General features: G+C 41.7%; 1 protein-coding gene across 1 annotated transcript in view; it reads right to left on the bottom strand.

Moving 5' to 3' along the window:
- Positions 1-17,170, bottom strand: part of LOC136863539 (uncharacterized) — a 229,438-nt gene extending 212,268 nt beyond the window's left edge. The window contains exon 1 of the mRNA XM_067139925.2: positions 17,115-17,170. Coding sequence (XP_066996026.2) covers positions 17,115-17,135 — 21 coding nt within the window. The 5' untranslated portion in view covers positions 17,136-17,170. The remainder of the gene's footprint in view (positions 1-17,114) is intronic.
- Positions 17,171-25,438: the final 8,268 nt, after the last annotated feature.

Raw genomic sequence — 25,438 nt, 5'->3', positions numbered from 1 at the left:
GCACCCTGTTTGCCCAACGTAAGTTTTTTCACTTTGACGACAATTCAATTTGTAAACTCCTGGTGCTGAATGTTTGTTTTTTCCTTGGGAATTAACACTACTGTAAGAAAAGAATTTTTGCTTTGTACGAGGGCTATTTTTTCTTTCAAGGTCCGATCGGTCGCGACAGTCAAACGCCCGCGAATATATGATGAGCCGCTGCGCAGATGTGTTGCGCAACGTCGCTGAAATGACCGTTATGCGCCTCACCTCAGTCCCGTCAGTAGTGAACGTGCAGCGCGCTCGTAAACATGGCTACAACGATCGCTTTGCCCGCCAAGTGTGAAGTGCGCGGTGTAATTCGATTTCTTCAGGCTGAGGGGTGCAATGCAGCCAAAATTCATCACCGAATAAGTCGTGTGTATGGTGAAACGTGCAAGAGCGACAGCAAAGTGCAACAATGGTGCAAGAACTTTACAGCAGGGCATACAGACGTCCATGATGCAGGCGGTCAGGGAAGGAAGCGTGTGTCAACTGATGATCTTGTTCAGCGTGTGGATCAGGCAATTCGAGAAAATCGTCGGTTCACAATTTCTAGTGCTTCGTTTCCTGAAATTTCCAGGTCAGCTCTCTACACAATTGTGAGTGAGACACTTCAGTACCGCAAACTTTGTGCGAGATGGGTTCCGAAGATGCTGTCTGACCGTCACAAAACACAGCGAATGGGCGCCGCTTTAGCATTTCTCCAGCGCTACCATGATGAAGGACCGGAATTTTTGAACAAAATTGTCACAGGGGACGAGACATGGGTTCATTTTGAAACAGAAGAAACAAAAGAGCAATCCAAACAGTGGATGCATTCGCACTCCCCGAGTAAGCCAAAGAAATTCAAGCGAACATTCTCCAACAGAAAGTGTATGGCCACTGTGTTCTGGGACCGGAAAGGAGTTCTGTTGGTGGAATTCATGGAACGTGGTTCCACCATCACTGCAGTCGCATACTGTGTGACTATTCAACGTCTACGACGGGCAATTCAGAATAAGCGGAGAGGGATGTTGTCATCAGGCATTGTCCTCCTCCATGACAATGCTCGGCCGCACACTGCAGCTGCCACCACGAACCTCCTGCAGCGTTTCCAGTGGGACGTTTTCGATCACCCAGCATACAGTCCGGACCTGGCTCCATCAGATTTTCACCTCTTTGCTCACATGAAATGCTGGCTAGGAGGACAGCGTTTTGACACCGACGAGGCGCTGCAGACCGGCGTACAAAGATGGTTACAGGCGCAGGCGGCGACGTTCTATCAAGAGGGCATTGACAAGTTGGTACCACGCTACGACAAATGTCTCAATCTGCGAGGCGACTATGTTGAAAAATAGCTGTGATGTATCAGTAAGTATTACTAATAGAAAAGTGTCAAATTTGTACTGCTGTTTCATTTCGTGACCAATCGGGCCTTGAAAAAAAAATAGCCCTCGTATTATTACTGGTTGAATACGCGATTTTATAGTTATATTTTCTGAACAAATACGTTACTGTATATAAGTTAGGGTTGCTGAACGTGAACTTGGCATATTAATCTCTCTCTTTTTTTTTTTTTTTTTTTTTTTTTTTTTTTTTTTTTTTTTTTTTTTTTTTTTTTTTTTTGCGGGTGTTAGATTGGTTTGAAACTTCTGTTTGAATTTTCTGATTATTTTGTTTACCATATTTAGTTCAAATCCATTGTATTGGGCTTGTTTACGGATAAAGAGCAGTTATTTTTCTCCTTCCGTGTGTGTAAGGGGTATATTGAATGCTCTATATATGTAACTGTAGTAAGCTGACCTTTTTTGTGATTCCTGGTGCAATGAGTAGTTCTTTATTATAATGGGAGTAAAAGTGGGTTTTCTGTATATCCTGAAAACAAACTCTTCCTTTTTCCGTGTTATATTTATGTCTAAAAAATTTATGGAACCTTCTTTTTATTTTTCTACTGTAAACTTTATTCTGGAATCCAATGTATTTAATTTATTGACAATATCTTCACTGTTGTTCACTCTACGATCTATTACTGCAAAAGTGTCGTCTACAAAGTGTATCCAAAAATTGAGACCCTCTATTTGCCCTATTATTTTGCTATGTTCGAGATAATCAAGATAAAGAAACGCAACCTTCATTTTAAGTGAACAAGATGTCCAGAAACTGATTAATATGAATCCCGGTCCTCCAAATACAAGGGCCTTAACCAAGTTACATAAAGAAGGAATACCCATAAGACCAGTAATAAACTTCTACAGCAGTCCTACTTATAAAACATCGCAATACATACATACATTTCTAACCAATCATTACGTTTCTTACAACAAAACACCAATAAAAAATTCTGTAGATTTCTGCAAAGTACTCAAGAACTTTAAATTAACACCACACCAAGTAACATGCTCCTTTGAGATCAAGGACGTGTACACAAATATTCCAGTAGATGAAACAATAAAAATTATCAGGAAGAATCTAATAGAACACAAGCAACTCAGCCTACGAGAAATAGAAGATTTCGTTGATATACTCAGATTCGTTACTAAACACAATTATTTCACTTTCAATAAGAATATATATAGACAGGAAGGCCTCCCTATGGGAGCTCCCGCTTCAGGCATTTTAGCCAATATTTATCTTGATTATCTCGAACATAGAAAAATAATAGGGCAAAGAGAGGGTCTCAATTTATGGATACGCTTTGTAGACGACACTTTTGCAGTAATAGATCGTAGCGTGAACAACAGTGAAGATATTGTCAATAAATTAAATACATTGGATTCCAGAATAAAGTTTACAGTAGAAAAAGAAGGTTCCATAAATTTTATAGACATAAATATAATACGGAAAAAGGAAGATTTTGTTTTCAAGATACACAGAAAACCCACTTTTACTCCCATTATAATAAAGAACTACTCATTGCACCCGGAATCACAAAAAAGGTCAGCTTACTACAGTTACATATATAGAGCATTTAATATACCCCTTACACACATGAAACGAGAAGAAGAACTGCTCTTTATCCGTAAACAAGCCCAATACAGCGGATTTGAACTAAATATGGTAAACAAAATAATCAGAAAATTCAAACAGAAGTTTCAAACCAATCTAACACCCGAAATAAAAAAGAAACATAAATACGCCAAGTTCACGTTCAACAACCCTAACTTATATACAGTAACAAATTTGTTCAGAAAATATAACTATAAAATCGCGTATTCAACCAGTAATAATACACAGCAAAAATTATTTAATTACAATAGTGTTAATTCCCGAGGAAAAAACAAACATTCAGAATCAGGAGTTTACAAATTGAAATGTCATCAATGTGGAAAAAACTTATGTTGGGCAAACAGGGCGCAGTTTTACTGTTAACATACTTAGAACATGTCAATTCGTCCAAGAAAAGGTGTATGCGTCATACTGCAAATACGAGAAAATGGAAAAAATTGTAAAAACTTGATTTGAAACTTCAAGAACCTCAGGCATTCCAATTGATCGTGTGCTCTTAAGGGAAAAGGCGCATAAAGTGGCAAACATTCCTGGCATTGAAAATTTCAGCGCATCCAATGGCTGGATCGACCGATTTAGGAAAAGGTATAACCTAATCTATAAAACTATTTGTGGGGAATCTAATGCAGTGAGTGATGAAACTGTGGAAGAATAGATCGATAGATTGCAGGAGCTGACCAAGGATTACGAACCCAGTGACATATGTAACCTAGATGAGACTGGACTGTTTTTCAGTGTGTTGTCCAGCAAGAATTTAGCATTCAAAGGAGATAAATGACATGGTGGGAAACACAGCAAGATGAGGCTCACAGTGATGTTGGGAGCCAACGCTGATAGCTCTGAGAAGCTCCAGCCCTATGTGATAGGGAAATCTAAAAAGCCTCGTTGCTTCAAGAATGTGCAATCATTATGTACTCCCTATGATGCCAACCATAAAGCTTGCCTGACCTCAGATCTTTTCAGAGAGCAGTTAATTGCTCTGGATTAAAAAATGGGCGCGCAAAATAGGAAGATCCTTCTTTTCATCGACCGCTGTCCTGCACATCCGGTGGATGTTAATTTGAGGAATGTGCAGTTAGAATTTCTGCCTGCTAACTGCACAAGCAAGCCACAACCTGTGGATTTAGGGGTTATTCACTCCTTTAAGTTACTTTATAGGAAGAAACTGGTGCAGAGAATCTTATTCCTTATGGGTGCTGGAAAGGATCCGTCATCATTTAAAGTTTCAATTCTGGATGCGCTTCACTTCATTGTATGTCTTGGAAAGCCGTGAAGCAGACTACCATCTCAAATTGTTTCTTGAAAGCAGGACTTTTCAAGAATCATGCCGAATCTCAGCTGCCAGAAGAAGAAGATGGCCTGCTACCTGATGTACGGAGAATGTTGCATTCAGACTGCACTACTGAAGATTTTGAGTAGATGATTCTGCGATCACTGCAAAGGAAAGAAGTGTGGAGGAGTTGGTTCCTGAGCAAACAAGAGCCGAGTCTCCCACTAGTGACAGTGATGATGCAGAGGAAGACAGTGAAATGATGCCTACCAGTGCTGATGCAAGTGCAGCAGTGGATGTTTTACCCAGGTAGGTCATCTGTAGAGGGAGGTGAAAATATTCATAAACTTTATGAGCTTGAAATACAAATAGAGGTCATAAGAAATAAGAAGTGTAAACAGAGATTTGTTCTGGACTATTCTGGTAGGAAGCAGTGATTGGGTAGTTTTCCATCTGGAATAAATTTGTGTTAATGTTGTAAATACAGGTACAATAGTAGCAATTAAAATGTTTCTTTCAGAGAAAATATTGCATCTTGGAAAATTCTATAGCCTTTGGCTCTGGCAGGTTTATAGTTTCCTCCAGGCCTGTAAGGACACTTGTGATGGAGTAAAATTTTCTATTTTTTCTGAACTTTGCTAAAAAGGAACTGAAAAATATTTCCTAGGAAAAGAATGCCTTAGAGGAGCAACACGATACAATGGGTTAGTTTATAATGGCTTCCTATACAAAACGTCTAGCGACCAGTTAGGAAGCACGAATTACTCAGGATAGCATATTAAACAGCAAATTCCTATCAAGGTTTTACTTCTTGAGGATTTTAATAACATTTGCAAAACTGCCAAAGTCATATCTGTACATCCGTTCTCCCTTCCACACATGACTCAATTCAGGTGAGATTCTTTGCTTTCTTTTCACCCAACGTTAAGTTACAGTTCAAGTAAGTTACCAAAGTTAAAAATTAAATAAAAATCCTTCAGAAGGACAAAAGAGAAGCTTACCATTGACATTCTATCCTCACCAAGCCAGTATACCCATGGATGGTCTGGATCCAAATCAATACACCCCAAGTCTTTGACACCAATAAACATTGCTAAAAAAAAAAAGAAAAAAAAAGAAAGAAATGTAAATATCAAGAATATAACCATAAATACTTTCAACCAATAACCCATTCCATAACTTCCACAGAAATCTGACTGTAAAATTATATATCTCAGCCAATACCTAATATAAACTAATAAGATTCCATTGGCGTTCTCTCTCCCTCAGTTGCTGAGGAGCAGGATATCAGCATTATTATAGCATTCAGTTAAGGAACAGCAAACATCATTTGTAGACTGATGCTAACTTCCTTAACCCTAGAACAGTCACATTCTTACGATGGCATTAATTACCAGCATTCGTTATTTTTACAAGCTGCTAAGAAATATCCCCTTACTCCCTAGTGTACACAGCAATATCCTTTCATTTGATATAATCTTTAATTGCAGTTATTCTTGGTTATTATTTTAAAAGTCTTACAATGATAACTAAGCCGTAATTTATGAAGCTTTACTATGATAACTAAGCCAACTTTACAATAAATAAGCCGTTATTTATAAAGCTTTACTATGATAACTAAGCCAACTTTCTATTGATAGAATGAATGGGAAAATTACTAAAAAAAAGTACTTCTTGGTTTGAAAGTTTTCCTACTAGTTTCTTTTTCTGAGGAAGTATTTAAAACATAACATCCCTTGCTAATGTCATTAATGTACCATATTAACCATAGGCCATAATAATAATCTGTAACTGAAGATACATGGCAACACAACAAAGATTAATATTTAGATACTGTGTTATGTACTTACTTGTCTTACAATATATTATCCTTACTAGATATTATGTTGGACCCTAAAACATAAATTTGCTTCAAAAAGCAATCAATGATAATAATAATAATAATAATAATAATAATAATAATAATAATAATAATAATAATAATAATAATAATAATAATAATAACAGCTTCACTTTTCAAGATAAATTATCCTCATGAACATATATCATCTCCTTATTTAATTATATTCAACCCCATACCCCTTTCGTTGATTTTCCGAAAAAACAAATGCGAGTTTCCTTATTTTAAGAGGAGACTCCAAATACTAATTTTCACAGCTCTAACATCTTCATTTTTTTAGGTATATTTATCCTCATAAGCTAAACTCTTTTTTTTACCCCCCCCCCCCTTTCCTACCCATTAACACATTCACGCCCATCATCTGAGCGGGTATTTAAAGGGCTGGCCCAGCTATTCCAGCTGTTAGTGGCAGAGCAAACAACAACGAATTCTTTTCACAATAAGTTCTAAACTAAACAAGATATGGAAACAAAATTTTCCACATACATTAATAAAGTCCTCTAGTATCTATGTAGGGTGTGGTAAGTAATGTCACACTCTCCTGGGTGAATGGGAACACCACACTTTCCACAAAAATAGCGGGTTTCACTAATAATTTTATTTTTGAAGCACACTTTGCACCTTCTTCAGGGGAACTTGACTATATTTAATGTGGAAACTTCAAGAGAATATGCTCTTTTCTCTTCCCATCTAACCTAAATGATGGATCCTTGGCCGGTGCCCTGGCGAAGCTGCTGTAAGGAGCACTCACGGTTTAGTAACACGCGCGATCGCTAGGTAGCGCACGGCAGTTCACTGTCGCACTAGTAGCGCTGAGAGGGAGCGCCGAGAGGAACGACAATGCTGCCAACTGTTGGTTGGGGCTCCTTTCATTCCTTGCAGGATTTGATGAAAAGTGAGGTTATTGTGAAGAATATCTTGCATTTTAGAACCTCTAAATAACTTTTTTTTCTTGCCGTGCGGACAGTATGCGCCGCGGCCATAGTTAAGAGCCTCTCGAAGGGAGTGTGGCTCCCGAAGGGAGCCACTGTTCTCATGACAGAGATTGGCCTCGAGGTGCAAAAATACCTTAAAGCTAATAAATGATCTTTATATCTCGCGCCAGGGGCATTTCCAACTTCCCGGGCCGCTTTATAATTTCTTTTTTTCTGCAATGGTTGGTAACAAATTCTCGGCCTCATCCTAGGTGTCACTGACGTCATCCTCTTACTAACGTGAACCAATCAACGTTGTAAGCAATGGAGTATGGCGTCTGAAACAGTATTTCTTATTATAAAAGTAAAGGTACTTCTAGGGGCGGGCGGCTTGGTCCCTGGCAAGCGTATTGAACACATCTCTCTTCCTCAATCATTATAAGGTAAAATTGGAAGCATTTCAAGTAACATTCTATGTAATAATCCTTGAGTGCTCCTTTCAGCATTTTTACCGGTGCCCTTTTTGGCGGCAAAATCGCAGGACGTTGACTTGGAGAAGATGGAGCTGAGATGTCGGAGAGATGTGACTGTACTTGTATATCGGGTTCACTTTCCCCCCGTTTGAGAATTGCCTGGTGTTCCTTTAGATCATTTGGTACCCCCCTATTTGATTGTTCGACATACGGCAGTGTTCTGTTCCCGTAATTGTTTCATGAGTCCAACGCTATTTTTAATAATTGTCCATATAGACTGTATACCCCTGGCCAAGATAATTTTCAAGCAGCTGAAAAACTGTGCTTTGTAAATTCGCATCACTTGCATCATTTATATTGTCCTACACGCCAAGGTACACTTCAGAACGCGATTATACCAAAGGATTATACACACGCTTGTGCAATCACAAACCAACTATGCACCTAGTTGTGCCAGCGCTAGGCTACCTTCAGAAACAAAACAAAGAAATTGCATTGGGAGGGAAAATGCCGTGGCCATGTAGTTTCTGGTGAGTAGAAGCATTCATAAGTGTAATACTTTCATCTCTCTCGCACATATTTTCGACCAAAACAGATCCCAGCTGCGTAGGAACGGCTCCAGTTCAAGGTTGCGCTTATCTGGGCTAACTCGGATACGGTCCACACCATGGTCACGCGCTATAGGCAATAACTCGGATACGGGCGTGAATGTGTTAAGATGATTCCCCCCTCCTCAAAAGTGCGTGTTTCTTCATCTATAAAGGAGATTCCAAATACAAATTTTCATGTCTAACATCTTTAGTTTTTTAGATATACATATCAAAGAATTCAACTAATTTATCAATTCATTTGCCTCTTAAGTGGATTTTTCGAAGACAAACGAAATATGTTCTTTTACTTTGAAAGAAAATTCCGAATACGAATGTTCATGCCTCTAACATCTTCAGTTTTTGAGATATAAAAATCCTCATAAAAAGAATTCAAATCCTTTTCCTCCCCAGCCCATCAAGTTGATTCACCTTAAAGGAGATTCCCAATACCAATTTTCACGTCTTTAATATCTTCAGCTTTTGAAATATAACTATCATCATACAGAGAATTCAACTAATTTTTCAACTCACTCGCCACACCTTAGTGGATTTTCCAAAGACAAAAGAACACGTTTCTTTACTTTGAAAGAATATTCCAAATACAAATGCTCATGCCTCTAACATCTTCAGTTTTGGAGATATAAGTAGCCTCATAAAAAGAATAGCCTACAACTCCTTCTTCACCCAGCCCGTTAAGTTGATTCCCCCCTTCAAAAACCCCGTGTTCTTTATTTTTTTAAGGTGATTCCAAATACAAATTTTCACGTGTGTGACCTTCAGTCTTTGAGATCTAAGTTTCTTCGTAATAAGAATTTAATTTTTTCACTTCTTTCACCCTCCTGCCTTAAGGGCATTTTCCGAAAATGAAAAAAAAATTGTTTCTTTCCTTTAAAAGAAGCTTCCAAATGCCAATTATCATGACTGTGACATCTTCAGTTTTGAGATATATGTATCCTGTTAAAAAGGAACAAAACACCTTTTTCACCGCCTGCCCCAATTCGATTCCCACCGCCCTCCAATGTGTGCTTCTTCATTTTTAAAGGAGATTCCAAATATTAACCCCCACGTCTGTAACATCTTTACTTTTTGAGATATAAGCATCCTTATACAAAGTATAGAACTAATTTTACAATTAATTCACCCTCCCTTAAGTGGATTTTCCAAAGACAAATTCCAAATACAAATTTTCATGTCTGTAACATCTTCATTTTTTAACATATAAGTATCCTCATGAAAAGAATTCAAATCCTTTTTCACTCCAACCCCGCCAATTAAATTGATTTCTCCCCCCCCCCCAACAGAAAAAAGCATGTCTCTTTATTTTTAAAGGAGACTCCAACTATCACTTTCCACGTCTGTAACCTTCAGTTCTGATATATAAGTTTCTCCAGAAAAGGAATTCAATTTTCTTACTTCCTTTCACACTCCCCACTCAAGTGAATTTTCAAAAAACGAACAGTACCCATTTCTTTAAAAGATCTTCTAAATACTAATTATCACAACTGTAACATCTTCAGTTTTTCAGATATATGTATCCTCGTAAAATGAATTCATCTCAGTTTTCACCCCCCCCCCCTCCAAATTGATTCCCCTACCAAATGCACATTTATTTTTAAAGGAGATTTCAAATACCAGTTTTCACGTATGTAACATCTTTAGATTTCTTGGTGTACATTCTCATACAAATAATTCAACTAATTTTTTTAAATTTTTCACACACACACACGCACTCTCTTCCCCTCCGTTAAGGGTTTTTATGAAAACCAAAGAAATCGTGTTTCCTTATTTTTAAAGGAGATTCAGAATACCAATTTTCACGTCTGCAACGTGTTAAGTTTTTGAGATATACTGTAGATACGCTAATTTTAAATATTCACCCTCTTTTTCAGTTCCCCGTACGGGGATTTTCCAAAAACAAAAAAATACATCTTTATTTTTAAAGGAGATTCCAAATACCAATCTTTACGTCTGTAAACTTTTACGTTTTTGAGATATAGATATTCACATTTTAAAAATTCACCCCCCTTTCACCCCCTTAGCAATGGAACATCAAAAAATCTTCCCCTAGCAAGCACCTACACGTTAATATAAATGTATCCCCAGAATTTCATTTCTTTATGTCCAGTAGTTTTAGCTCGGCGATGATGAATCTGTCAGTCAGTCAGTCAGTCAGTCAGGACAAGTTATTTTATATATAGAGACTAGCAAGATACCCGTGCCTCGCTACGGTATTATAATGAAATATATGATTGAATGCTAAACGTTTTATATATAATCTGCCGAAATTCGCGATCTGACTCGTTATCTGAGAGAATCCGCCAAAATTCGCGATCAGACTCGTTTTCTGAGAGATTACGGCAAGGTCCCTCCCATTATTCAATCTTTTTTCCAGCAATTGATTTCGTACTTCCCCGGCTAGGTCCAGGTATTTCACCCAGTCAGTAGGGTCCCTAAATTTTCGTCATCTTTTCCTATAAGCAATCTTTTTGCTGACTGCTTTACGTCGCACTGACACAGATAGGTCTTATAGCGACAATGGAACAGGAAAGGCCTAGCAATGGGAAGGAAGCGGATGTGGCCTTCATTAAGGTACAGCCCCATCATTTTCCCGGTATGAAAATGGGAAATATAAGCATTTTTAATATGGATCAAATCCTTGAGGAGATCCGGCGTGCTGTCGTCTTGGGTGCCTTGGCGGTACTGAACACGTGGCCGGAATGCATTCATAGTCTCACCCAGCTAGGACAAGTTTCCAGCGCGGTCCACACATTTTGACGATGGTCCAGAACATTATTATCATTATTGTTCAGGACCCCACAGCAACATGCAAGACCGCCACTTGGCGGTAAATTACACTGCTGACAGCACCATTGTCGTGCGTAGGTAAATGCGCCGGATTTCTGTCAATACGAATGATATACTTCCGTGCATTGTTGACCTTATTACAGAGGTGAACAATTGCACCGTCAATATCATTCCTATTATTTATTGCAAAAGTGTTTAAATTTTTATTTACATGCCACGATAATCTACTGCAATCAAAGAATGTTCTCCAAAGGAAAAGATGGCTCTTGAAAATGAACCCAGGAAAGATTATCAGAAAAATCAGAATAAGTACATTGAAAATCTACAGCCTGTTTGAAGTCATTCATCCGGGTCAGAAATGGAATGAATGAAGCCCCATCTAGCGGCGAGGATAGGAATTGTGCCGGCCGCCGAAGCCTGTCACACTCCTCTGTGGCAATGATTAATGAATGACAAATGAAATGAAATGATATTGGAGAGTGTTGCTGGAATGATTGATGAGACGAAAAACCAGAGTACCCGGAAAAAAACCTGTCCCGTTTCCGCTTTGTCCAGCACAAAACTCACATCGAGAGATCGGGATTTGAACCACGGAACCCAGCGGTGAGAGGCCAGCGCGCTGCCGCGTGATCCACAGAGGCTCCTAATAAGTACATTATGAACAGTAAAATCAATTGGTCTCAACTCCTTTCTCACCCAACCGCTGTTAAGTTGATTTACCCCACGCCACCCCTCCCCCCCCCCCCCCAAAATAAGACATATTTCTTTATGTTCAAAGAAGATTCCAAATACCAATTATCACGACTCCAACATATTCAGTTTTTGAGATATGTGTCCTCATAAAAGGAATTCAATTCCTTTTCAATCCCGTTCTCCGATATGATTTCTCCCCCAAAACGTGCTTTTGTTTGTTTTTAAAGCAGATTCCAAATACCAAATTTCACGTCTATAACATCTTCAGTTTTTGAGATATGAGTATCCTAATTAAAAGAATTCAACCCCATTTTCAGTCACTTTTACCCCCACCCAAGTGGTTTTACCTAAAACAAAAAATACAACATTCTTTCAATCAATCAATCAATCAATACTGATCTGCATTTAGGGCAGTCTCCCAGGTGGCAGATTCTCTATCTGTAGTTTTTCTAGCCTTTTCCTAAATGATTTCAAAGCAATTGCAAATTTATTGAACGTCTCCCTTGGTAAATTATTCCAATCCCTAACTCCCCTTCCTATAAATGAATATTTGCCCCAATTTGTCCTCTTGAATTCCAACTTTATCTTCATATCATGACCTTTCCTACTTTTATAAAGGCCACTCAAACCTATTTGTCTACTAATGTCATTCCACACCATCTCTCCGCTGACAGCTCGGAACATACCACTTAGTTGAGCAGCTCTTCTTCTTTCTATCAATTCTTCCCAAACCAAACTTTGCAACATTTTTGTAACGCTACTCTTTTGTCGGAAATCGCCCAGAACAAATCAAGCTGCTTTTCTTTGGATTTTTTCCAGTTCTTGAATCAGGTAATCCTGTATGAGGGTCCCATACACTGGAACCATACTCTAGTTGGGGTCTTACCAGACTTATATGCCATCTCCTTTACATCCTTACTACAACCCCTAAACACCCTAATAACGATGTGCAGATATCTGTACCCTTTATTTACAATCCCATTTATGTGATTACCCCAATGAAGGTCTTTACTTATATTAACACCTAGAACTTTCACCCCATCAACACAGTAATTAAAACTGAGAGGACTTTTTCTATCTCACAACATTATTGAGGTCACGTTGCAGTTGCTCAGAATCATGTAAATTATTTATTACTCTATACAGAATAACATCATCTGCAAAAAGCCTTACCTACGATTCCACTCCTTTACCCATATCATTTATATATATAAGAAAACATAAAGGTCCGATAAGACTACCTTGAGGAATTCCAATCTTAATTATTACAGGGTCAGATAAAGCTTCGCCTACTGTAATTCTCTGAGATCTATTTTCTAGAAATATAGCGACCCATTCAGTCACTCTTTTGTCTAGTCCAGAGATGGCGAACCTATGCCACGCGTGTCATTAGGTGACCCGCGAAGACGATTTCAGTGGCACACCACATGCACATATTAAAATTTTTATGTACGTTTTGTACTGTAGACTTTACATATCTCGTACATCGCACAGTCATAGTGTTTCAGGTTTAAGAAATAAATACCAAAAATCTAAATTCTAGTTCCGTTCGAACGTGCATTATGGCAACACTACAACACTGAGAGGTCCGGAAGTCAAGTGAAATAAATGTCAGATGCGGCCGACGAGCATTTCGCTCACCCACATCAGTGAATTAGTGAAGTTTGGCTTGTGTGTGGTTGCCACCATCGCTTAATTATTCTTAGTGAGTAACTGTTTATTGTTGTGAATTTTGCAAGACAAATAGTTGCCAAGAAATTATCCAAATTTCAAGATTTTGAGAAACTATCGCACTTTATTTCAAAACTTCAAATTGCACAAATGAGGTTATTTTGAGTGGTTAGATATTGACAGTTTAGAAATGGAGTTGATTGAATTTTAAGAAAGCATGTATGGGTGAAAAATTTCGTACAACTTGATGAAGCATTAGTGAAAATAGAGTGTGCTGTTGATGGTTAATACTCTCTCCAGAAGCCAGAGAACTTAATACTTGAACAGTGGAACAGCATCCCACAAAAGTTTTCGGCCATGAAGAAACTTGCTATAGCGCTACTGACTTTGTTTGGGTCATCATACGCCTGCAAGCAGCTATTTTCTACAATGAACGTTGTGAAGCCCAAGTTATGACAAATGACAAACCTACTAAGTATTTTTGCGGTATTTGCAAAATGCGACCATGAAACATGCAATCACATGTGTTTGGTATTTTACAATATATTATATATATAATAACGTATTCATCATCATCATCATCTGGTTACCCTCCAGGTTCGGTTTTTCCCTCGGACTGAGCGAGGGATCCCACCTCTACCGCCTCAAGGGCAGTGTCCTGGAGCTTCAGACTCTTGGTCGGGGGATACAACTGGGGAGTATGACCAGTACCTCGCCCAGGCGGCCTCACCTGCTATGCTGAACAGGGGCCTTGTGGAGGGATGGGAAGATTGGAAGGGATAGGCAAGGAAGAGGGAAGGAAGCGGCCGTGGCCTTAAGTTAGGTACCATCCCGGCATTCGCCTGGAGGAGAAGTGGGAAAACACGAAAAACCACTTCCAGGATGGCTGAGGTGGGAATCGAACCCGCCTCTACTCAGTTGACCTCCCGAGGCTGAGTGGACCCCGTTCCAGCCCTCGTACCACTTTTCAAATCTCGTGGCAGAGCCGGGAATCGAACCCGGACCTCCGGGGGTGGCAGCTAATCACGCTAACCACTACACCACAGAGGCGGCATAATAACGTATTACGAAACATAATTTGGAATTAGGGATGGAAGTCGGTGGTGGCGGTGGTGAGTGTGGGCGAGGGTTGTATCCATTACAAACCAAAATAACAAGTGGCACAGTAGACAGTTGAGAATAATAATCCAGGCCTAAAATGGCACACTAGTTAGAAAAGGTTCGCCATCCCTGGTCTAGTCCAATTGCACTCATTTTTTCCAGTAGTCTCTCATGATCCACCCTATCAAATGCTTTAGGCAGGTCAATCGCAATACAGTCCATTTGACCACCAGAATCCAAGATATCTGCTATATCTTGCTGAAATCCTACAAGTTGAGCTTCAGTGGAATAACCTTTCCTAAAACCGAATTGCCTTCTATGGAAACAGTTATTAATTTCACAAACATGTCTAATATAATCAGAAAGAATGCCTTCCCAAAGCTTATATACAACGCATGTCAAACTTACTGGCCTGTAATTTTCACCTTTATGTCTTATCACCCTTTCCTTTATACACAGGGTCTACAATAGCAACTCTCCATTCATCTGGTATAGCTCCTCCGACCAAACAATAATCAAATAAGTACCTCAGATATGGTACTATATCCCAACCCATTGTCTTTAGTATATCCCCAGAAATCTGATCGATTCCAGCCGCTTTTCTAGTTTTCAACTTTTGTATCTTATTGTAAATGTCATTGTTATCATATGTAAATTTTAGCCTTAGTTTCCTCCTCCATCTCGACAATCTTTACATACTGCTGACTGAATACTTCTGCCTTTTGAAGACCCTCACATACACACTCCCCTTGTTCATTAATTATTCCTGGAATGTCCTTCTTGGAACCTGTTTCTGCCTTAAAATACCTATACATACCCTTCTATTTTTCACTAAAATTTGTATGACTGCCAATTATGCTTGCCATCATGTTATCCTTAGCTACCTTCTTTGCTAGATTCAATTTTCTAGTAAGTTCCTTCAATTTCTCATTACTTCCACAGCCATTTCTATTTCTTTCCAGTCTGCACCTCCTTAGTCTCTTTATTTCTCTATTATAATAACGTGGGTCTTTACCATTCCTTACCTCCCTTAAAGGTACAAACCTGTTTTTGCATTCCTCAACAATTTCTTTAAACCCATCCCAGAGTCTGTTTACATTTTTATTTACGGTTTTCCACCAATCATAGTTACTTTTTAGAAACTGCCTCATGCCTGCTTTATCAGCCATATGGTACTGTCTAATAGTCCTACTTTTAAGACCTTCCTTTATATCACATTTATTTTTGACTACGACAAAAACAGCTTCATGATCACTAATACCATCTATTACTTCAGTTTCCCTATAGAGCTCATCTGGTTTTATCAGCACCACTTCCAGGATATTTTTCCCTCTGGTTGGTTCCATCACTTTCTGAATCAGCTGTCCTTCCCATATTAACTTATTTACCATTTGTTGGTCATGCTTCCTGTCGTTCGCATTTCCTTCCCATTTGACATCTGGCAAATTCAGATCCCCCGCTACAATCACATTTCTTTCTGTGTCATTTCCTACATAGCTGATTATCTTATCAAATAATTCTGAATCCATGTCAGTGCTACCCTTTCCCGGTCTGTACACTCCAAACATATCTAGTTGCCTATTATCTACTGTCCCATCGCCCGCAGTTCAGCCTGGATTTTTTTTTTTTTTTTTGCTAGTTGCTTTACGTTGCACCGACACAGATAGGTCTTATGGCGACGATGGGACAGGAAAGGGCTAGGAGTGGGAAGGAAGCGGCCGGTGGCCTTAATTAAGGTACAGCCCCAGCATTTGCCTGGTGTGAAAATGGGAAACCACGGAAAACCATCTTCAGGGCTGCCGACCGTGGGGCTCGAACCCACTATCTCCCGATTACTGGATACTGGCCGCACTTAAGCGACTGCAGCTATCGACCTCGGTAGAATGAAATCAGACGACTGATACATGATATTTCAGAAGCAGAAATACGAGTGTTTCTGACTTTTTTTAACACTAAGGCAACATTTGTGTCAAGAATGATGGACATCATATTCAACACCTGCTTCGATGAAAGGTAACATTTACATCAGGTTTCAACTTAATTAACTCTTAGCCAGGCTGAGTGGCTCAGACGGTTAAGGCTCTGGCCTTCTGACCCTAAATTGGCAGGTTCGATCCTGGCTGGTATTTGAAGGTGCTCCAATACGTCAGCATCGTGTCGGTAGATTTACTGCCCCGTAAAAGAACTCCTGCGGGACTAAATTCCCGCACCTTGGCGTCTCAGAAAACCATAAAAGTGGTTAGTGGGACGTAAAGCAATAACATTATTATTTAATTAACTCTTAACTAATAATTTAGGCTTACCGTAATGAAACTGGAGGCCCTAGTTCCACTTAGGAACTAAAGGAAATAAAAAATGGAACTGAACTTCACCCGTGCTGCTACAGGTTACCGATGAGTCTAGTAATGAATTGTAGGCAATGTGTCCCCCCTACACCCCCTACATTGTGCGGTAACTTTTTACAGCCTCTTTCTGAACAATAACAAATTCATTTTTTGTCTCTTTAACCAAGGATCTATGTAACTACGTCCACAAGTTTATCAACAGTAAGATACAAATTCACCCATGGCGCAACTCTAGGATGGAATTGGGAATCAAAAACCTATAGTGTTTTCAAATCAAGTTGTAAAAGTTTAAATGAATCTGAATGGAAGCAAAGTGCTACAGATATGAGGTTGTTAAGTACATTACCTGGCCACCAGGGATATCCATCTAGTTTACTCCAACACAGAGATCCAGGAAACAAGTTGTGTGATGTACTGGGCTGGGTGTTCTCTTCCTCTGTTGTCTCACATGAAGTAACCTTTGCTGCACCAGTCCGACTGTTCATTTGCCTTTTCCCACTAGAAGTGAATGTTTGTGTTGTAGACTGGAGATTCACTTGCTCAGTTGTCTCACATGAAGTACAACTCGGTGTACCGGGCTGACAGTTCTTCTTTCTTTTTCCACTGTAAGTAAATTTTGGTGTTGTACGTTGGAGGTACGCTGGCTCTGTTGTCTCACTTGAAGTAACCTGTGGCGTACCAGGGGGACTGTTCATTTGCCTTATTCCACTATAAGTAAACGCAGATGTACAAGGGAGGTTCTCTTGCTCTGCCGTCTCACTGGAAGTAACCTTTGATGTACTAGGTTCATTGTTCTTACTGTGTTTTTCACTGAAAGTAAACTTCGATGTACTTTGCTCTGTTGTCACACTGGAAGTAGCCTTTGATGTCTTAGGCCAATTTTTTGTTCCCCTTTTTGCACGCAATATAAAATGCGAAGTACTAGGCTCAGGGTTCTGCAGTTCTGTTGTCTCAGTGAAAGTAATTGATGTAGTAGGCTGACTGTTCTTTCTCTTTCTCCTCGTTGTCTCACTGAACTTAGAAGTACTGGGCTGTGGGTCTTGTTCAGTGTTGTCCCTAAAAATAAACAAGTAGAAGGCATTGATTCCTGGGCGGAAGATTAAAAAGAAATATCCTATAACAATTCCATAAGCTAACAATCAGATATGGATCTCATCAAAAAATGTAAAAAATAATTTCAAGACAATCAGGAATATGGACTATACATTTCTAATAAGCAATGAAATTAATATTCTTTACGTCAGGACATAATGAACACACAAAATCTAGGTTTTCTAGATAGGAATGTTCTGTAGGGAGATGACAATTATTATCCATCAAGTTATCAAGTCAGTATCATACTATGTTGTGTTTCAGCATACAAAATAACTTACTGGCTATTTGTATACATGGCCACAGGAAATTGCTGAGAAATAAGCAAAAGATATTTTCAACTGGAATTTACTACACGATGCCTGATGACATTGAAAACTGTGGACACCGAGTGTCATTGTTGTTGCTACTTTAACTTCCATGATTTCCATTTCCTGAAATTCAGTAACTAGTGGTAACTTAGTACACTACATATGCAGTACTTGTAGTTTCAGCAGCTATTTACCTCAGACTATCAACACACTCACAGTTCCCATGAAGCTCGGCAGTCCTGGCTTATTTGGCTTTAAAGTTGGCCAACATCAAACCTGGACTGGATCTACTGTGCTCAAGGCAACTCGTATTTTGCTCACATGGCATGACCAGCACTGATGTTACAAAGCATCTAAGAATGGAGCAATTCCTGATGGTGTGGGTACATACGCGCTACTTAAACTGAGGTCTGACAAAATTAATTTGAGGTCTCTGGGAGAATAACCAAACTCCACAAATAACAAACTGAGTACATTGATGCCAAAGATTCCAGTTTATAATAAATCTCCAAATGGATAACTTTATGGCTCTAAGACCATTGTTCCTGTTTTTGAGTCATCAGTCCATAGGGGTTTTTATGCAGCTTTCCATGCCAACCTATCCTGCGCTAAGCTTTTCATTTCTATGTAAAATACTACATTCTACATCGGCTCTATACTTTCATGTCGTATTCATACCTTAGTCAACCACTACTGTTCTTCAAGCCTACACTTTCCCTCAAAAAAACAACTGAAAAAATTCCTGGGTGTCTTAAGATGTGTCCTATCTCTTCTAGTCAAAATTTGTCAAATCATTCTCCTCTCACCAATTCGGTTCAGTATCTCTTCATTCGTCATTCGATCTACTCAGATCACCTTCAGCTATAACACCAGATTTTAAGCGTCTATTCCCTTTCTTTCTGAACTAGTTATCGTATATGTTTCACTTCCACACAATGCCACGCTCCAGACTAAAGTCTTCAGAAACATCTAATTCCTAAACCAATGTTCGAAGCCAGCAAATTTCTTTCCTTCAGAAAAGCCTTCCTTGCTTCTGCCAGTCTGCATCCACCTTACTTCTGCCATTAATTATTTTACTACCCAAGTAGCAATATTCATCTAGTTCCTTTAAAACTTAATTTTCTTAATCTAATATTTCCTGCACCACCTGATTTTGCTGGACTGCAATCCAATACTTTTATTTTGGTCTTACCTATCTTCATCTTATATTCCTCCTCCAAGATTCTGCCCATACTGTGATAGTACATACTCGTATTTCACACCCTCGCACTATATGTAGAAGAGAGAGATATTATTTTCAGTATTCGGTTTATTACTATTATTTCATTTGTATATTTATTCTTAATATTTGTAAGCTCGGAGGTCTCCGTATATGGTAGGTATAATTTGTTTAGTAAAACGGCTGGGAAAACATTGCTATATTGAACTTGGAAACTTTGCATGATTCATGTATATATCCCAGTCTGATGAGATGAGCATGTTGTTGTACTCGGAAAGTTCTATGACTCATGTGAAACACCCCAGAGTTTGTTATTTTCTAGGGAGCAAGAAGACGTCCAGGGCGTGGTCGTGACAAGAGGATCTACCATGATTGGCTGGCCAGGATCAATCTCGGCGTATCACGTGATAGCTGAGGTCTTTATATACTTCGATATCACAGCGGAAGAACCAAAGGACGAGCTGACTGTTGTAGCAGAAGGATGTACGTGCCTCTCGCTCTGCTTTCTCCCTCCTTTCACCGAGACCTTCAGAGAACATCAAGAGGATACACTACCTGCTCCAAACTGGTTACCGCTTCTTGGTACCTAGGGTTTGATAGGGAATCTGTGGCCCAGGGACCTGCTTAACAACGGACCATCCCGCGTCCACTAGTTCGTTTTAGAATGTCCCCACATCAAAACACAAGGAACCAGACTCGTAATTGCCAAAAAAGCAATAATAATGCGCTTTGGAAAGAGCAAATTGTCAGCGAGTCTGGGGCCATTACAGACAAAGGCAACGAACTTCACGAGCTGACGGAGAATGAGGAGCAGCCGTTCTCACGGCACTCTACCCACTCTACGGCATTCAACCCAACATCACCAGCGAAGGGTACAGCGCAGTTCTCAGAGCGCACCCCGCCGCCAACCACTCCCAATAGGGTGGGGCTGACCAGTCCCATATCACCAGTCAAGGACATCTTTAAGGGTTTAGTCCTTTACGTGTCTCCTGGGAGCCCTACACAAGCTACCAACGGCCATGAGGTGAGCTCGGTGGTGCTAGTCCTATCAGCGCAGTTAAGCAACATAGGACTTGGTCAGTGCGTGGATGGGCGTCCACAATCGCGCAGCCCATCGCTAACGGCCCCCGCTACGGCCAATGACCCGTCCGAGCGGGGACCGGTGGTGACTCACCACAGTGTGCCCCCCGTGAGCAGTGATCGAAATGCGTCAGAGAAGCACAGAAAAGACTGCACCCCTGATCCTGTGCAAGTAAACCTGACGCAGGTTGCTGGTGCAACGGGGTACGGCACACACTTTGCGCTCACCACCACAACCAACACAACCACCACCACCACCACCAGGACACCGTCAGTAGCCGCTGGTAAGCATATACCGGTGCAGCCGCTGCCCACTTGGCAAGCCGGCCATCGAGTTGAGCCCCAAGGCAGGAGCACGCAGCACCGGGAATGTGAGGGCATGACGTTATGTACGAGTGAACGGAAACCGGGGCTAGTCCCCGAAGTGCCGGAACGTACACCAGGGAAGGAGCAGCCACATGACTCCACTGAGCCAGTGACTGGGGAGACACACAAACACAAGACTACTTCCCCCCAAGACAAACCTTGCACCCAAACCCAACCTAGTGGCAAGCCAGCCGGACGCCGGGAAAATGGGACCCAGTTCCGCCAACCCGAGTGATGAGGCGGCGCCCAAGGGAAGGAAAGAGGGCAAGAAAAGACGGACTCTGCGGAAGGCGCCACGTAAAGTGCTACCCCCGTAAGCAAGCCGGCAAATCGGACTCTGACTCGGATGAGGCAAAACTGGTGATTCATGTATCAAGCACATCCCAGGATGCCGATTCTGGCGGTTTTGAGGGAGAGGAGCAATGCGAGCACGGGGTGACCGTAACTTTGGACCCAGCCACCCAGCAGGGAAACCAGGAAGACGGCTTCAGGGAGGCCAAAATGAGGAGAAGGAGAAAAGGGGAGGGGAAAGGGAAAGGGAAAGACCCCAAGCCTCTGAACCGCAAGGCCCAGCAAGGCGGGGGCTGAAAACCGAGTACCCGAGCCGAAAGCTCCACGGACACTACATTTGACACTATCATACCACCACCAGACACAAACACGAGGCAGACACACCAGAAACAACCTCAACAAACGCACTCAACGAAACCAGCCACTCATAAGGGGTCGACCCCCACCCCACCCCTTACGGTTTACAGTAACAGCATCAAACAGATCGAATTGGAGCCACTCAAAAAACTGTCACAGAGCAGAGAATTATTATTTCTCCAAGTCGAGAATAAACGCGCATGAAGCGGTCTGGCTACATATGTCCAGCTTTGAAAGCTACGAAATCGCCATACAAGTGCTGAAAGGGCTTAATATCAAGTTTGTACAGATATTGCCCCATATCACAGTAAGGCGATTCGTAGTGAAAACGCCCAACAACACGTATGAGCCAGGTGATATCGGGCTAGCCATGCAAGCCCAGAGTATCAACGCTCTTACAGTACACAGGATGCAAACAGGAAACAGGCCACCCAAAGGCTGTCTCTTCCTAGTTGCCGTGGCAGATACCCCAGGAGCGGACAACCTGCGGAGAATGCGGATGCTAGCGAATATGCTGGTGACAGTCGAGCCATACTGCCCCCCAGCCACTGGCCCCCAATCCGGAGTGCATGGGCTCCCAGGAGCAACCTGCCAGCTGGATACCAGATCCCGCAGATGCGCCGCCTCCCACCTGTCTCGTGACTGCCTCCACGGCAGCGACCCCGCGTACTCTAAGCGCGCAAACAGCGGAGGGGAAACAGGCGGCTAATTTTAGAGAATGTCCCAGCCGCAGGGACTACGAAGCCGCTTATCAAGGCAAAGGGCCTAAGGGTGACAAGCGTGATGACCCTAAAACCCAAGCAGGCCCTTCAGGCAAAAGCGCTTCACGCAAGCAGAAAACAGGCCCCTCAGGCAAAAAGGACCCTTCAGGTCCTACAGGCCCTTCAGGCTCAAAGGGCCATAAACAAGGCCATTCAGGCAAATTAGACCCTTCAGGTGGAGGCAAAAGCAACTTGCAATCCCCAAGGACGGAGGGTACACAGAAACCTGGGCCCTCAGCCCAAGCACCCCCCACCACCGTTCAAAGAAAGACCTCCAGGAACAACTCAAGGAAGAAGGCCCTACCCCCAAAAACTACAAGGCAGGTTAAACCCACGTACACTGCCCCTGAGCTGCCCCAGCGCCCACCCCGGGCCAGCTCCACCCCCCGCAGACAACCTGCCACCAACAAACCAGCATCCAAGGCACCGCCCCCATGACCACAAAAACCAGACCCATCTCACCACATACACACAAATCACCTAACCAGGTACAACAGCCCGAGGGGGACACGGCAGAGAGAACATTCAAGGAAAGGATAGAAGAAATCCTGAAAACCATCTTCCCGAACTTGAACCTCACTTCAATCATAACCTCTGCAGTTATGATAGCCAACTTGCTTCCCTTCCCCCGGCTGAGGGACCTGGCGAATGTAATATACGAACTCCTAACCCAAGATGGCTGAACAACCCAACTAAAATAATGATAATAACGATAACAACAACACCAACAACACACAAGGGCTTCGAGTACTAATATGGAACTGCCAGGGCGTTAGGTCCAGAAAATACGAACTTGAACCCATCCTAGTCGCAAACACTATTCACGTAGCACTTCTAACAGAAATGTTCCTCCTGCCAGGAAAGAAGTTCAATATAAGAGGCTACAAAATACACAGAAGCAATAAGGCCAACGGAGTTGGAGTGGTGGCAGTTCTGGTAAGAAAGGACATCAAACATATGGAGGTGGACATACCAGAACTGGTCGAATTGGAGGCATGCAGAATTGCCATGCCATTCCGAGGAACACTCATAAATGTCATAGCGGCATACTCCAGACCGAAAAGCCTAAACACACAAGACATAGAAGCAGTACTAAGGCTAAATCGAAACACGATCCTAGGAGGCGACCTAAATTCGAAACACGCCAGCTGGGGCTGCCTGAAACCTAACTCAGAAGGTATAAGGCTGTAGAACCACATGCTATCCCAGGACTAAGTGGTAACAGCCCCCAGCGAACCCACGTTCCTAGCGCCAAATGATCAGGTTGACGATATACTAGACACAGCCCTACTGCGACATATTCCTCAAGGGCATAGCATAACGGTAGTGAACGACCTTAGGTCGAGGCATCAACCAGTGATATTTGCACTAAATGCGACCCCAGAGGAATATGAAAACAACCCCAAGCGTAGGCACAATTATAAAGCAGGCAAATCGGGCAAATTCGAACACAAACTAGACATACTCCTAGAGGGAAGCGAGGGCATGATATTAGACAGCACAGCCCAAATTGACGAAGCGGTCCAAACCCTAGTAGAAGCAATACAGGCAGCCGCAGCAGCGAGCATACCAGAAAGCAAACACAAAGAATACCCACAGTTCGAAATATCAGGCCACATTAAGGAATTAATACGCAAGCGCAACAGCCACAGACGTAACTGGGCACGACACCAGAGGGTACGAGCGCATTATGAAAAATGAACTCAACACAGAAATACAAACAAAACTACAGGAATGCAGGTCGCGAGAATGGAACAAACTCCGTCCATTCGACACAAACACCAGACCTGTGTGGAACTTAGCAAGACACTTCACTCGTGAAACACACAGCATCCCTACTATCAAGGGACCTAACGGCCTGGTATATGAGAACCGTGATAAAGCGGAAGTCATAGCGGACTCGATAGAGGCGGCATTCACCCCGAATGAAATACCATTTGACCCCGCCTTCATCAGGCAAACCGATGCAAAGGTAGCCGACTTCCTCGAAAACGCACCTAAGCCGGAGTTTAAGAGGACAAATATACATGAAATTAAGTGGATTATAGGTCATCTTAACCCTAAGAAGGCGCCTGGCCCTAAACCTACTTACCAGCATCTTCAATGCAATGTTCAGACTCCAATATTACCCTGAACAATGGAAAAGGGCTAGGATCCTAGTATTTGGCAAACCGGGCAAAGACAAGTCAGACCCTAACAACTACAGGCCCCCTTCTGCACGCCCTCAGTAAAGTATTCGAGAAAATACTACTGAAAAGGTTAATAGGGCATATCAAGGAAAAAGGTATAATTTGCAACGAGCAGTTTGGCTTTAGGAACGGACACATTCTGCCCCACAACTGCTTACACGATTCATAGAACAAGCCACCATAGGTCTCAATAAACGAAGAGACACAGGTTCGGTTTTCCTCGATATCCAGAAAGCATTTGACAAAGTCTGGCACGAAGGCCCACTAGCGAAACTAATAGACCACAAATTCCACCCAGGCTATATAAGACTTATAAAATCTTATCTGGAGGGCAGAGAGTTCAAAGTGGACGTACACAACACACTGTCAAGTACATGTAGGATTAGAGCGGGCGTAGCCCAAGGGTCCCTTATCAGCCCAATCCTCTTCGTCCTGTATACAAACGACATGCCTACTACAGAACTCACTACCACACACCTCTACGCTGATGACACCGCTATCACAGTTCAACATCCACAACTAGCGTGCACTCGGAAGAGGCTTCAAGTAGCGCTAAGAACTCTCAAGCCATGGCTAACGAAATGGCGCGTCAAGGTAAATGTTGACAAGTGCCTAGCCGTGCTGTACACTAAGAAGAACAGACGCACACACAGACCAGTCAACATAAAACCGCTAAAGCTTTTCAATCAAGATATAGTATGGCATGACAAAGCCAAATACCTAGGAGTAGTCCTAGACAGAAAGCTCACCATGCTACACCACATCAAAGATATCCAAAGAAAAGCACACATACGACTTAGCCAGCTATATCCTATACTGAACAAAAAGTCCAGTATAAACACGGAAGTGGCCATAAACATGTATAAGGCCCTAATTAGACCAATAATCATGTACGCAGCCCCAGCGTGGGGGTTCACTGCAATGACGAACCTGGATAAGCTGGAATTAATACAAAATAAAGGCATACGAGCAGCGGCCAGACTCCCTTACGACACACCAATATG

Source organism: Anabrus simplex, chromosome 2, assembly GCF_040414725.1.
Source record: "Anabrus simplex isolate iqAnaSimp1 chromosome 2, ASM4041472v1, whole genome shotgun sequence".
NCBI lineage: Eukaryota > Metazoa > Arthropoda > Insecta > Orthoptera > Tettigoniidae > Anabrus > Anabrus simplex.
The sequence above is the reverse complement of the archived record's forward strand: the minus strand, read 5'-3'. Positions and strand labels throughout refer to the sequence as shown.